The 13,009-nt window shown below is 37.6% G+C and overlaps 1 protein-coding gene across 1 annotated transcript in view; it reads right to left on the minus strand.

The window, feature by feature from the left end:
• The window catches only part of DNAH6 (dynein axonemal heavy chain 6), a 304,153-nt gene that overhangs the window by 42,906 nt on the left and 248,238 nt on the right, over positions 1-13,009 (minus strand). The window contains exon 63 of the mRNA XM_057558258.1: positions 1,349-1,539. Coding sequence (XP_057414241.1) covers positions 1,349-1,539 — 191 coding nt within the window. The remainder of the gene's footprint in view (positions 1-1,348; positions 1,540-13,009) is intronic.

Consider the following 13,009-nt stretch of genomic DNA (forward strand, 5'->3'; position numbering starts at 1 on the left):
GACTTCAGAACCAAAGGCAAATGTGTAGGACCATTTGATGGTCAATTTTATGTGTCAACTTAACTGGGTCACATGGTACTCAGACATTAGGTCAAACATTATTCTGAATGAGTCTGTGGGGGTGTTTCTGGGTGAGATTAATATTTGAATCAGTAAACTGAGTAAAGCAGATTGCCCTCCTTAATGTGGATGGGCCCCATCCAATCAATTGAAGACTTGAATAGAACAAAAAGGCTGAGTAAGAGGGAAATCCTCTTGCCTGACTGTTTGAGCTGGGTCATTGCTTTTTTTCTGACCTTTGAATTCAGATAAAAACACTGACTTTTCTTGGGTCTTGAGCCTACTAGCTTTCAGACTGGGATTTGTACCATTATTACTCCTGGTTTTCAAGCCTTTGGACTTGGACTAGAACTACACATCATCTCTCCTGGGTTTCTATCTTGCTGACTGCAGATTTGGGGCCTTATCAGTCTCCATAATCATGTAAACCAGTTTCTTATTTTACATACATAATATATATACACATATATAGGATAAAATATAGATAGGGCATTATATACATATTATATTTTTATATATCCCATTGGTTCTGTTTCTCTGGAGAAGCCTGACTAATACAGATTATGAACTTCAAAGAACAGATGGGATCCATCATCTTGTAATCATCAGTCCAGGGACCAGGCCAGACTAGCCACTCCATGCAAAGGCCTGTCAGAGCTGGAGATTACTTCCTAGATAGGAGACCCCTACTCTCCTCTGACACTCTGTGGTCTTATGCACTTTCCTACCCATCAGGACACCATCTTGGGGAGGAGCAGGGGAAGAAGGAGTCAGGAAGACTGAGCTTTCATGGGAAAGAAGCCAAATCAGCTTACCCTGGAGACATTTAAACCAGAAGAAAATATAATATTGTAAATTCACAAGTTTAAACTTTCCCCTCCCTCTCTTAACCAGCAGAGTAGAAGCTCAGGAGAAAGATGAGATTAATAATACAACATAAAGAGCTATGGAATTTTTCGCACATTTGAGCATAAGGAATAAATTACAATCCTTTTACAGTTACATTAAAATAATGTCTTAAATAACAAATGTTTTAATCACTATTGCATTAGATTATTATACTTCAACATTTTAAACAATCTCCCCTTTGCTCAAATGAAGTTTACATCTGCTCTTACAATATTTAACACCATTTAACAACACGCATAGCTAAATATTAAAGTGTCTTAATTTATTTAGTAAGGAATACCTGAACTAGGAATTCACACTCCACTAAGGGAAGAAAAAAGGCAAATTTTAAAAAGGAGATGTTCATATGAATTATTAAAATTGCACAATATGACCTTACCGTTCTGAATACCCGCTGTCTCGGGCAAACCTCTGAAATGCACCCATGGGATCTGAGCCTGTGCTTAAGATAAATACCAGGGGAGTTTTGTATGACATGTCTTGATACAGAGAGGGCAGGTCCACGGGTGGTGTCTCTACAAAGGATTTCCCAAGATTTTCTATTACAAAGTCTGTAAGAGCAAAAACCACCTGAAAATTGAAAGGAAAAACATTACAAAAATACTGGATGAGGTTCCAATTCAACAATGTATCAGAAGTTCTAGCCAGAGCCATTAGGCAGGATAAAGAAATAAGGCATCCAGGGCTTCCCTGGTGGCGCAGTGGTTGAGAGTCTGCCTGCTAACGCAGGGGACACGGGTCGAGCCCTGGTCTGGGAAGATCCCACATGCCGCGGAGCGACTGGGCCCGTGAGCCACAATTACTGAGCCTGCGCGTCTGGAGCCTGTGCTCTGCAACAAGAGAGGCCGCGGTAGTGAGAGGCCCACGCACCGCGATGAAGAGTGGCCCCCACTTGCCGCAACTGGAGAAAGCCCTCGCACAGAAACGAAGACCCAACACAGCCATAAATAAATAAATAAATAAATAAAAATTAAAAAAAAAAAAGAAAAAAAGAAATAAGGCATCCAAATCAGAAAGGAAGAAGTAAAATTGTCACTATTTGCAGATGATAAGATCTTATACAGTTGAGCTTTGAACAGCATGAGTTTGAACTGCACATGTCCACTTATACGGTGGATTTTTTCCAATAAAAATGTACTATAGTACTACACAATCCATGGTTGGTTGAATCCTCATATGAGCAACCACAGATACAGAGGGCTGACTGTAAAGTTTTATGTAGATTTTCTACTGTGCAGAGGGCCAGTGCCCCTAACCTCTGCATTGTCCAAGGGTCATCTGTGTATAGAAAATCCTAAAGACTTCACCAAAAAACTGTTAGACCTAATAAATGAATTAAGTAAAGTTGCAGGATACAAAATCAACATACAAAACCAGTTGTGTTTATACACACTACAGTGAAATATCTGAAAGAGAAATAAAGAAAACTATCTTGTCAGAAAGAAAAAACCAAATACCGTATATTAATGCATATATGTGGAATCTAGAAAAATGGTATAGATGATCTTATTTGCAAAACAGAAATAGAGACACAGATGTAGAGAACAAACTTATGGACACCAAGGTGGGGAAAAGGGGCAGGTGGGATGAATTGGGAGATTGGGATTGACATATATACACTATTGATACTATATATAAGATATATAACTAATGAGAACATACTGTATAGCTCAGGGAACTCTATTCAGTGCTCTGTGGTGACCTAAATGGGAAGGAAATCCAAAAAAGAGGGGATATATGTATACACATAACTGATTCACTTTGCTGTACAGTAGAAACTAACACAACATTGTAAAGCAACTATACTCCAATAAAAATTAATTATAAAAAATAAAATAAAAAATAAATTAAAAAAAGAAAACTATCCACTTCCAATAGCATCAAAAACAATAGAATACTTAGGAATAAATTTAACCAAGTGAAAGATTTGTACACTGACAAGATATTGATAAAAGAAATTGAAGAAGACATAAACAAATGGAAAGATATCCTGTGTTTGTGGATTATAAGAATTAATATTGTTAAAATGTCCATACTACCCAAAGTCATCTATAGATTCAATGCAATCCCTATCAAAATTCCATTGGCATTTTTCACAGAAATAGAAAAAAATTCCTAAATTTATATGGAACCACAAATGACCTGAAATTGCCAAAGCAATCCTGAGAAAGAAGATCAAAGCTGGAGGCAGGACACTTCCTGAATTCAAATCATATTCCAAAGGTGTAGTAATCAAAACAGTATGGTACCGACAAGAAAACAGACACATAGATGAATGGAACACAACTGAGAGTCCAGAAATAAACCCACACATATATGGTCTACTACTAATATTTGACAAGGAAGCCAAGAAAAATCAGTGGGAAAAGAATAGTCTCTTCAATAAATGGTGTTGGACAAACTGGACATTCACATGCCAAAGAATGAAATTGGACCACTATCCTACACCACTCATAAAAATCAACTCAAAATGAATTAAATATTTAAATATAAGACCCAAATCCATAAAACTTCTAGAAGAAAACGGAGGGGAAAATTTCCTTGACATAGTTTTAGCAATGAGTTTTTGGATATGACACCAAAAGCACAAGCAACAAAAACAAAAATAAACAAGTGGGACTATACCAAACTAAAAAGCTCCTGCACAGCAAAAGAAGTAACCAACAAAATAAAAAGGCAACCTATGGAATGGGAGAAGGTATCTTAAAACCATACATCTGATAAGGTGTTAAAATCCAAAATATGTAAGAAACTCATGCAACTCAATAGCAAAAACAAACAATCTGGTTAAAAAATGGGCAAAAGGGCTTCCCTGGTGGCGCAGTGGTTGAGAATCTGCCTGCCAATGCAGGGGACAGGGGTTCGAGCCCTGGTCTGGGAAGATCCCACATGCCGCGGAGCAACTAAGCCCGTGCGCCACAATTACTGAGCCTGCGCGTCTGGAGCCTGTTCTCCGCAACGAGAGGCCGCGATAGTGAGAGCCCCGCGCACCGCGATGAAGAGTGGCCCCCGCTTGCCGCAACGAGAGAAAGCCCTCACACAGAAACGAAGACCCAACACAGTCATAAATAAATAAATAAATAAATAAAATTAAAAAAAAAAAATGGGCAAAGGACCTAAATAGGCATTTTTCCAAAGGAGATATACAAATGGCCAACAGGTACATAAAAAGGTGCTCACCATCACTAATTATCAGGGAAATGCAAATCAAAACCACAATGAGATATCACCTCACACCTATTAGAATGACTGTTAACAAAAAGACAAGAGATATCTAGTGTTGGTGGAAAAAGGGAACCCTTTTGCACTGTTGGCAGGAATGTAAATTGGTGTAGCCACTATGGAAAACAGAATGGAGGTTCCTTAACAAATTAAAAATATAGCTACCAGATGATCCAGTAATCCCACTTCTGGGTATTTATTTGAATGAAATGAAGTCACTACCTTGAAGAGATATCTGCACCCCCATATTTAGTGCAGCCTTATTCACAATAGCCAAGACATGAAAACAATCTAAATATGCCTCCACAGATTAATGGGTAAAGACATTTGGTAAATATATACAATGGAATATCTTGCCATTTGTGATAGCATAGATGGACCTCGAGGACATTAAGTTAAGTGAAATAAATTAGACAGAGAAAGATAAACACTGTATGGTATCACTTACATGTGGAATCTAACAGAGCTGAACTCATAAGAAACAGAGAGTAGAATGCTGGTTGCCAGGGTATTGGGAGGGGGAAGAAATGGGGAGATGTTTCAAAGGGTACAAACTTCCAGTTATAAGATGAATAAGTAGTAGGGCTCGAATGTATAGCATGGTGACTCTAGTTAACAATATTATATATTTAAAAGTTAAGAGATTACATCTGAAATGTTCTCACCACACACACACACACACACACACACACACACACACACACACGGTAATTATGTGAGGTGATGGATGTGTTAATTAACCATATTGTGGTAATCATTTTGCAATATATGTATGTATCAAATCATCATGTTGTACATCTCTTAAACAATGTTACTTGTTAGTTATATCTCAGTAAATCTGGAAAAAAATAATATAGCTCAGGCAATGTAAATTAAAAAACATGTCTCTATAGGTAAAAATTCTATCATTCTAATATATATATATATATATATATATATATATATATACTTTATTAATTAATTAATTAATTTATTTTTGGCTGAGTTGGGTCTTCGTTGCTGCACACAGGCTTTCTCTAGTTGCGGCGAGTGGGGGCTACTCTTCGTTGCAGTGCACGAGCTTCTCATTGTGGTGGCTTCTCTTGTTGTGGAGCACAGGCTCTAGGCACACGGGCTTCAGTAGTTGTGGCACGTGGGCTCTAGAGCGCAGGCTCAGTAGTTGTGCCACACGGGCTTAGTTGCTCCAAGGCATGTGGGATCTTCCCGGACCAGGGCTTGAACTCGTGTCCCCTGCATTGGCAGGTGGATTCTTAACCACTGCACCACCAGGGAAGTCCTCTAATATATTTTTATAAAAAGAAAATTATAAAGTAACCTTTCCCCCTCCAAAAATAAATTTAATAAAATAATGTAACACTCTTGAGAGACACTCAACATAACAGGAATAGAGGGGAAATTCCTCAACCTGTTAAGAGGTATCAATGAAAACCCCACAGCTAACATCATACTTAATGGTGAAAACTGAATGCTTTTCCTCCTAAGATAGGTACAAGGCAAGTACATCCACTGCCATCCACTGCCATTACTTCTCTTCAACATTGTCCTGGATGTTCTAACTAGGGCAAATAGTTAAGAAAATAAAATAAAAGATATCTAGATTGGGAAGGAAGAAGTAAAAGTATCTCTATTTGCAGATGACAAGATCTTGTATATAGAAAATGCTATGAAACACAGTAAAAGTCTGTTAGAATAAACAAGTTCAGCAGGTTTGCAGTATACAAAAGTATACAGCCATCAACTGTATTTCTCTACAGTAGCAGTGAGAAAACCAACAATGAAATGAAGAATGCAATTCCACTTACAATAACAACAGAAAGAACAAAATACTTAGAAGTAAATTTAACAGAGAAATGCAAAACTTAGTCTTTGAGAACTACAAAACATTGTTGGAATAAATTAAAGAAGATCCAGATAAATGGAAAAACACCCCATGTACATGGATTGGAAGACTTAATGTTGATAAGATGCTAATACTCCCTAAATTGATCTACAGAGTCCAATCAAAATTCTGGCTGGTTTCTTTTCAGAAATTTCCAAGCTGATCCTAAATTCATATGGAATCTCAAGGGGCCCAGATTAGCCAAAATAATCTTGAAAAAGAAGAGCAAAGTTGGAAGACTCACACTTCCCAATTTTAAAATTTGCCACAAAGCTACAATAATCAACACAGTGCAGTAGTGGTATAAGGGTAGACATATAGATCAATGGACTAGAACTGATATATTAGAAATAAACTCTCAAAATTATGGTCAATTGATTTTTGGCAAGGGTGTCAAGATCATTCAATGGAAAAAGAAGAGTCTTTTCAACAAATGATGCTGGGACAACTGGATATTCACATGCAAAAGAATCAAGTTGGCTCCTTACCTAACACTATATAAAAATTAAATCAAAATGGATCAAAGATCTTGATGTAAGACATAAAGTTTTATAACTCTTAAAAGAAAACATAGGAGTAAATCTTCATGACATTGAATTAGGCAATGGCTTTTTAGATGTGGCATCAAAAACATGAGCAACAAAAGAAAAACAAATTGGAAATCATCAAAATAAAAATTTAAAAGATTTTGTGTTTCAAAGGATGCCATAAAGAAAGTGAAAAGACAACCACAGAGTGGGAGAACATTTTTTTCTTTCAAATCATGTATCTGTTAAGGAAATTTTATTTAGAATATATAAAGAACTCTTTCAACTCCATAAGAAAAAGACAAATAGTTTTAAAAAGGCAAAGGAAGGCTTCCCTGGCGGTGCAGTGGTTGAGAATCTGCCTGCCAATGCAGGGGACACAGGTTCGAACCCTGGTCTGGGAAGATCCCACATGCCGTGGAGCAACTAGGCCCGTGAGCCACAACTACTGAGCCTGAGCGTCTGGAGCCTGTGCTCTGCAACAAGAGAGGACACGATAGTGAGAGGCCTGTGCACCGCGATGAAGAGTGGCCCCCACTCGCCGCAACTAGAGAAAGCCCTCGCACAGAAACGAAGACCCAACATAGCCAAAAATAAATAAAAAAACAAATAAATAAATTAACTTAAAAAATGGCAAAGGATCTGAATAGACAGTTCTACAAATAGCCAATAAACACAAGAAAATATGCTCACTGTCGTTAGACAAGGACACCACAAGAAAATTACAGACCAATATCCTTGATGAACAAATATGCCAAATCCTCAACAAAATATTAGTGAACCAAGTTCAAAAATACATTAAAAGGATCATACACATAATCAAGTGAGACTTATTCCAGGGATGCAAGGATGGTTCAACGTTCGCAAATCAGTCACTGTGATACACCACATTAACAAAATGAAGGATAAAAAACATATAAGCACCTCAATAGATGCAGAAAAAGGCACTTCCCTGGTGATCTGGTGGTTGAGAGTCTGCCTTCCAATGCAGGGGACGCGAGTTCTATCCCTGGTCGGGGAACTAAGATCCCACATGCTCTGGGGCAACTAAGCCCATGCGCCTACAACTACTGAGCCCACGTGCCACAACTACTGATTCTGCAAGCCACATCTAGAGAGCCCATGTGCCGCAATTACAGAGCCCACGTGCTCTGGAGCCCATGCACCACAACTAGAGAGAAGCCCATGTGCCACAATGAAGAACCCGTGCACTGTGACAAAAAATCCTGTGTGCCGCAACTAAGACCTGATGCAGCCATAAATAAATCAATAATAAATAGTAAAAAATAGATGCAGAAAAAGCATTTGACAAAATTCAATACACATTTATGATAAAAACTTCAACAAAGTGGGAACATATCTCAACATAATAAAGACCATATATGACAAGCCCACAGCTAACATCATACTCAACAGTGAAAATGTAAAAGCCTTTCCTTTAAGAACAGGAACAAGGCAATGATGCCCACTCTTACTACTTTTATTCAACATAGTATTGGAAGTCCTGGCCAGAGCAATTAAGTAAGAAAAAAAAAAAGACATCCAAATTGGAAAGGAAGAAATAAAACTGTCACTGTCTGCAGATGACATACTGTCATATATGGAAAACACTAAAGACTCTATCAAGAAACTGTTACAACTAATAAATGAATTCAGTAATATTGCAGGATACAAAATCAAGACACAAAAATCTGTTGTGTTTTTACACACTAATAACAAACTATATGAAAGAGAAAAAAAGAAAGCAATCCCATTTACAATTACATCAAAAAGAATAAAATACCTAGGAATACATTTAACCAAGAGATGAAATACCTGTATATTGAAAACTACAAGACATTAATGACAAAAATTGAAGAAGACACAAATAAGTGGAAAGATATTCTGTGTTCATGGTTGGGAGAATCAATATTATTAAAATGTCCACAATACCCAAGGCAATTTGCAGATTCAGTGCAATCTCTATCAAAATTCCAATGGCATTTTTTACAGAACTAGAATAAATAATCCTAAAGTTTGTACAGAACTGTAAAAAAACCTCTAACAGCCAAAGCAATCTTGAGAAAGAAGAACAGAGCTGGAGGCATCACACTCCCTGATTTCAAACTATGTTACAAAGCTCTAGTAATTAAAGCAGTATGATATTAGCATAAAAACAGACACACAGATCAATGGAAAAGAACAAAGAGCCCAGAAATAAACCCAGGCATATATGGTCAGTTAAATTACATCAAAGAGATCAAGAATATAAAATGGGGAAAGCACAGTTTCTTCAATTAATGGTGTTGGGAAAACTAGACAGTCACATGCAAAAGAATGAAACTCAGCCACTATGTTACACTATACACGAATATTTACTCAAAATGTATTAAAGATTCGAACATAAGACTTGAAGCCATAAAATTCCTAGAAGAAAACATACGCAGTAAGTTCCTTGACACAGGTCTTGGTAATGATTTTTTGAATCTGACACCAAAAGCAAAAGCAACAAAAGTCAAAATAAATAAGTGGGGCTACATCATACTAAAAAGCTTATGCACTGCAAAAGAAACTATCAACAAGATGAAAAGACAACCTACTGAATAGTAGAAAATATTTGCAAATCTTAGATAAGTGGCTAATATACAAAATATACAAATAACTCATGCAACTCAATAGCAAAAAGCCCCCAAACAATCCAATTAAAAAATAGGCAGAAGATTTGAATAGGCATTTTTCCAAAAAAGACATACAGATGGCCAACAGGTACATGAAAAAGGTGCTCAGCATCATTAATCATCAGGGAAATGCAAATCAAAACCACAATGAGATATCATTTCATACCTGCTAAAAATGACTATTATCAAAAAGACAAGAAATAAGTGTTGGTGAGGATGTTGAGAAAAGGGAACCCTTGGGCACTGTTGGTGGGAATGTAAATTGGTGCAGCCACTATGGAAAACAGTGTCTAGGTCTGCAAAAAATTAAAAATAGCACTACTGTATGATCCAGCACTCACAATTCTGGATCTTTATCCTAAAATGGAAACACTAACTTGAAAAGATATATGCACCCCATGTTAACTACAGCACTATTTACAATAGCTAGGTCATGGAAAAAACCTGTGTCCATCAATGGATAAATGAATAAAGAAAATGTGGTGTATATATATATATATATATATATATATATATATATATATATATATACATACATACATACATACATACATACACACAATAGAATATTATTCAGGCATGAAAAAGAATGAAATCTTTCCATTTGCAACAACATGAATGGCCCTTGAGGGCATTATACTGAGTGAAATAAGTCAGACAGAGAAAAATAAATATATTACCTCTCTTATATGTGTAGTCTTAAGAACAGCAGCAATAACCACAAACTCCTAGATACAGAGAACAGATATGTGGTTGCCAGAGAGGGGAAAATGGGTGCAGAGGATGAAAAGGTTAAAAAAAAAAAAAGTGTGTGTGTGTGTGTGTGAGAGAGAGAGAGAGAGAAAGAGAGAGAACGAACTTCATTTCCTAAGATCGGAATTCTTTTTTTAAAAAACATCTTTATTGGAGTATAATTGCTTTACAATGGTGCGCCAGTTTCTGCTTCATAACAAAGTGAATCAGTCATACATATACATACGTTCCCACATCTCCTCCCTCCTGCATCTCCCCCCCTCCCCCCTTCCCCATCCCACCCTTCCAGGCGGTCACAAAGCACCGAGCTGATCTCCCTGTGCTATGCGGCTGCTTCCCACTAGCTATTTTACATTTGGTAGTGTATATATGTCCATGCCACTCTCTCACCCTGTCACATCTTACCCCACCCCCTCCCCATATCCTCAAGTCCATTCTCTAGTAGGTCTGTGTCTTTATTCTCGTCTTGCCACTAGGTTCTTCATGACCCTTTTTTTCCCCCCTTTTTTCCTTAGATTCCATATATATGTGTTAGCATACTGTATTTGTTTTTCTCTTTCTGACTTACTTCACTCTGTATGACAGACTCTAACTCCATCCACCTCACTACAAATACCTCCATTTCATTTCTTTTTATGGCTGAGTAATATTCCATTGTATATATGTGCCACATCTTCTTTATCCATTCATCCAATGATGGACACTTAGGTTGCTTCCATGTCCTGGTTATTGTAAATAGAGCTGCAATGAACATTTTGGTACATGACTCTTTTTGAATTATGGTTTTCTCAGGGTATATGCCCAGTAGTGGGATTGCTGGGTCGTATGGTAGTTCTATTTTTAGTTTTTTAAGAAACCTCCATACTGTTCTCCATAGTGGCTGTATCAATTTACATTCCCACCAACAGTGCAAGAGTGTTCCCTTTTCTCCACACCCTCTCCAGCATTTATTGTTTCTAGATTTTTTGATGATGGCCATTCTGACCGGTGTGAGATGATATCTCATTGTAGTTTTGATTTGCATTTCTCTAATGATTAATGATGTTGAGCATTCTTTCATGTGTCTGTTGGCAATCTGTATATCTTCTTTGGAGAAATGTCTATTTAGGTCTTCTGCCCATTTTTGGATTGGGTTGTTTGTTTTTTTGTTATTGAGCTGCATGAGCTGCTTGTAAATCTTGGAGATTAATCCTTTGTCAGTTGCTTCACTTGCAAATATTTTCTCCCATTCTGAGGGTTGTCTTTTGGTCTTGTTTATGGTTTCCTTTGCTGTGCAAAAGCTTTTAAGTTTCATTAGGTCCCATTTGTTTATTTGTGTTTTTATTTCCATTTCTTTAGGAGCTGGGTCAAAAAGGATCTTGCTGTGATTTATGTCATAGAGTGTTCTGCCTATGTTTTCCTCTAAGAGTTTGATAGTGTTTGGCCTTACACTTAGGTCTTTAATCCATTTTGAGTTTATTTTTGTGTGTGGTGTCAGGGAGTGTTCTAATTTCATACTTTTACATGTAGCTATCCAGTTTTCCCAGCACCACTTATTGAAGAGGCTGTCTTTTCTCCACTGTATATGCTTGCCTCCTTTATCAAAGATAAGGTGACCATATGTGCGTGGGTTTATCTCTGGGCTTTCTATCCTGTTCCATTGATCTATGTTTCTGTTTTTGTGCCAGTACCATACTGTCTTGATTACTGTAGCTTTGTAGTATAGTCTGAAGTCAGGGAGCCTGATTCCTCCAGCTCCATTTTTTGTTCTCAAGATTGCTTTGGCTATTCGGGGTCTTTTGTGTTTCCACACAAATTGTGAAATTTTTTGTTCTAGTTCTGTGAAAAATGCCAATGGTAGTTTGATAGGGATTGCATTGAATCTGTAGATTGCTTTGGGTACTTGAGTCATTTTCACAATGTTGATTCTTCCAATCCAAGAACATGGTATATCTCTCCATCTATTTGTATCATCTTTAATTTCTTTCATCAGTGTTTTATAATTTTCTGCATACAGGTCTTTTGTCTCCTTAGGTAGGTTTATTCCTAGATATTTTATTCTTTTTGTTGCAATGGTAAATGGGAGTGTTTTCTTAATTTAACTTTCAGATTTTTCATCATTAGTGTATAGGAATGCAAGACATTTCTGTGCATTAATTTTGTATCCTGCTACTTTACCAAATTCATTGATTAGCTCTAGTAGTTTTCTGGTAGCATCTTTAGGATTCTCTGTGTATAGTATTATGTCATCTGCAAACAGTGACAGCTTTACTTCTTCTTTTCCGATTTGGATTCCTTTTATTTCTTTTTCTTCTCTGATTGCTGTGGCTAACGCTTCCAAAACTATGTTGAATAATAGTGGTGAGAGTGGGCAACCTTGTCTTGTTCCTGATCTTAGTGGAAATGGTTTCAGTTTTTCACCATTGAGGACAATGTTGGCTGTGGGTTTGTCATATATGGCCTTTATTATGTTGAGGAAAGTTCCCTCTATGCCTACTTTCTGCAGGACTTTTATCATAAATTAAGATCGGAATTCTTAACCTAGAATTATAAAATCATATGTGGGAGAGCATTCATACATTTTCTAAGAAGGCTTGCAACTTTCATCATATTCTTCAAAGGGTCCAAGTGACAAAAAAGAATCCCTGCCCTCAGGCTGACCTGTAGCCTGTGACTGGGAAGGGTGGGCAAGTATCCCTTGTGAAACCCCTTTGCTGCTCCTATCAAAGCCTAGGTGGTGCCCAAGGGGAGTGACTCCGCTCACTTCCAGTTCAGGGCTCGATTCCATTTCCCATTCTATTTATTTCATATTTGCTCCCATGAGCAGCAGCTCTGACCACAGCCTGAAGGCCTGTCTCTGAGCTCTTCTGGGCCCTTCTCTGGGACCCTCTTCTCACAGTAGGCCCCCCCTCCAGTCCCTGCTAGGCTTTCCCAGCCAGGGCACTACTCCACGTCTAGCTGCTGCTCACCCCTTACCTCCCCACCAGATTGGATGTTGGTATGACACAGGAAATCATTTATAT

The sequence above is a fragment of the Balaenoptera acutorostrata genome, chromosome 12, assembly GCF_949987535.1.
Source record: "Balaenoptera acutorostrata chromosome 12, mBalAcu1.1, whole genome shotgun sequence".
Taxonomy (NCBI): domain Eukaryota; kingdom Metazoa; phylum Chordata; class Mammalia; order Artiodactyla; family Balaenopteridae; genus Balaenoptera; species Balaenoptera acutorostrata.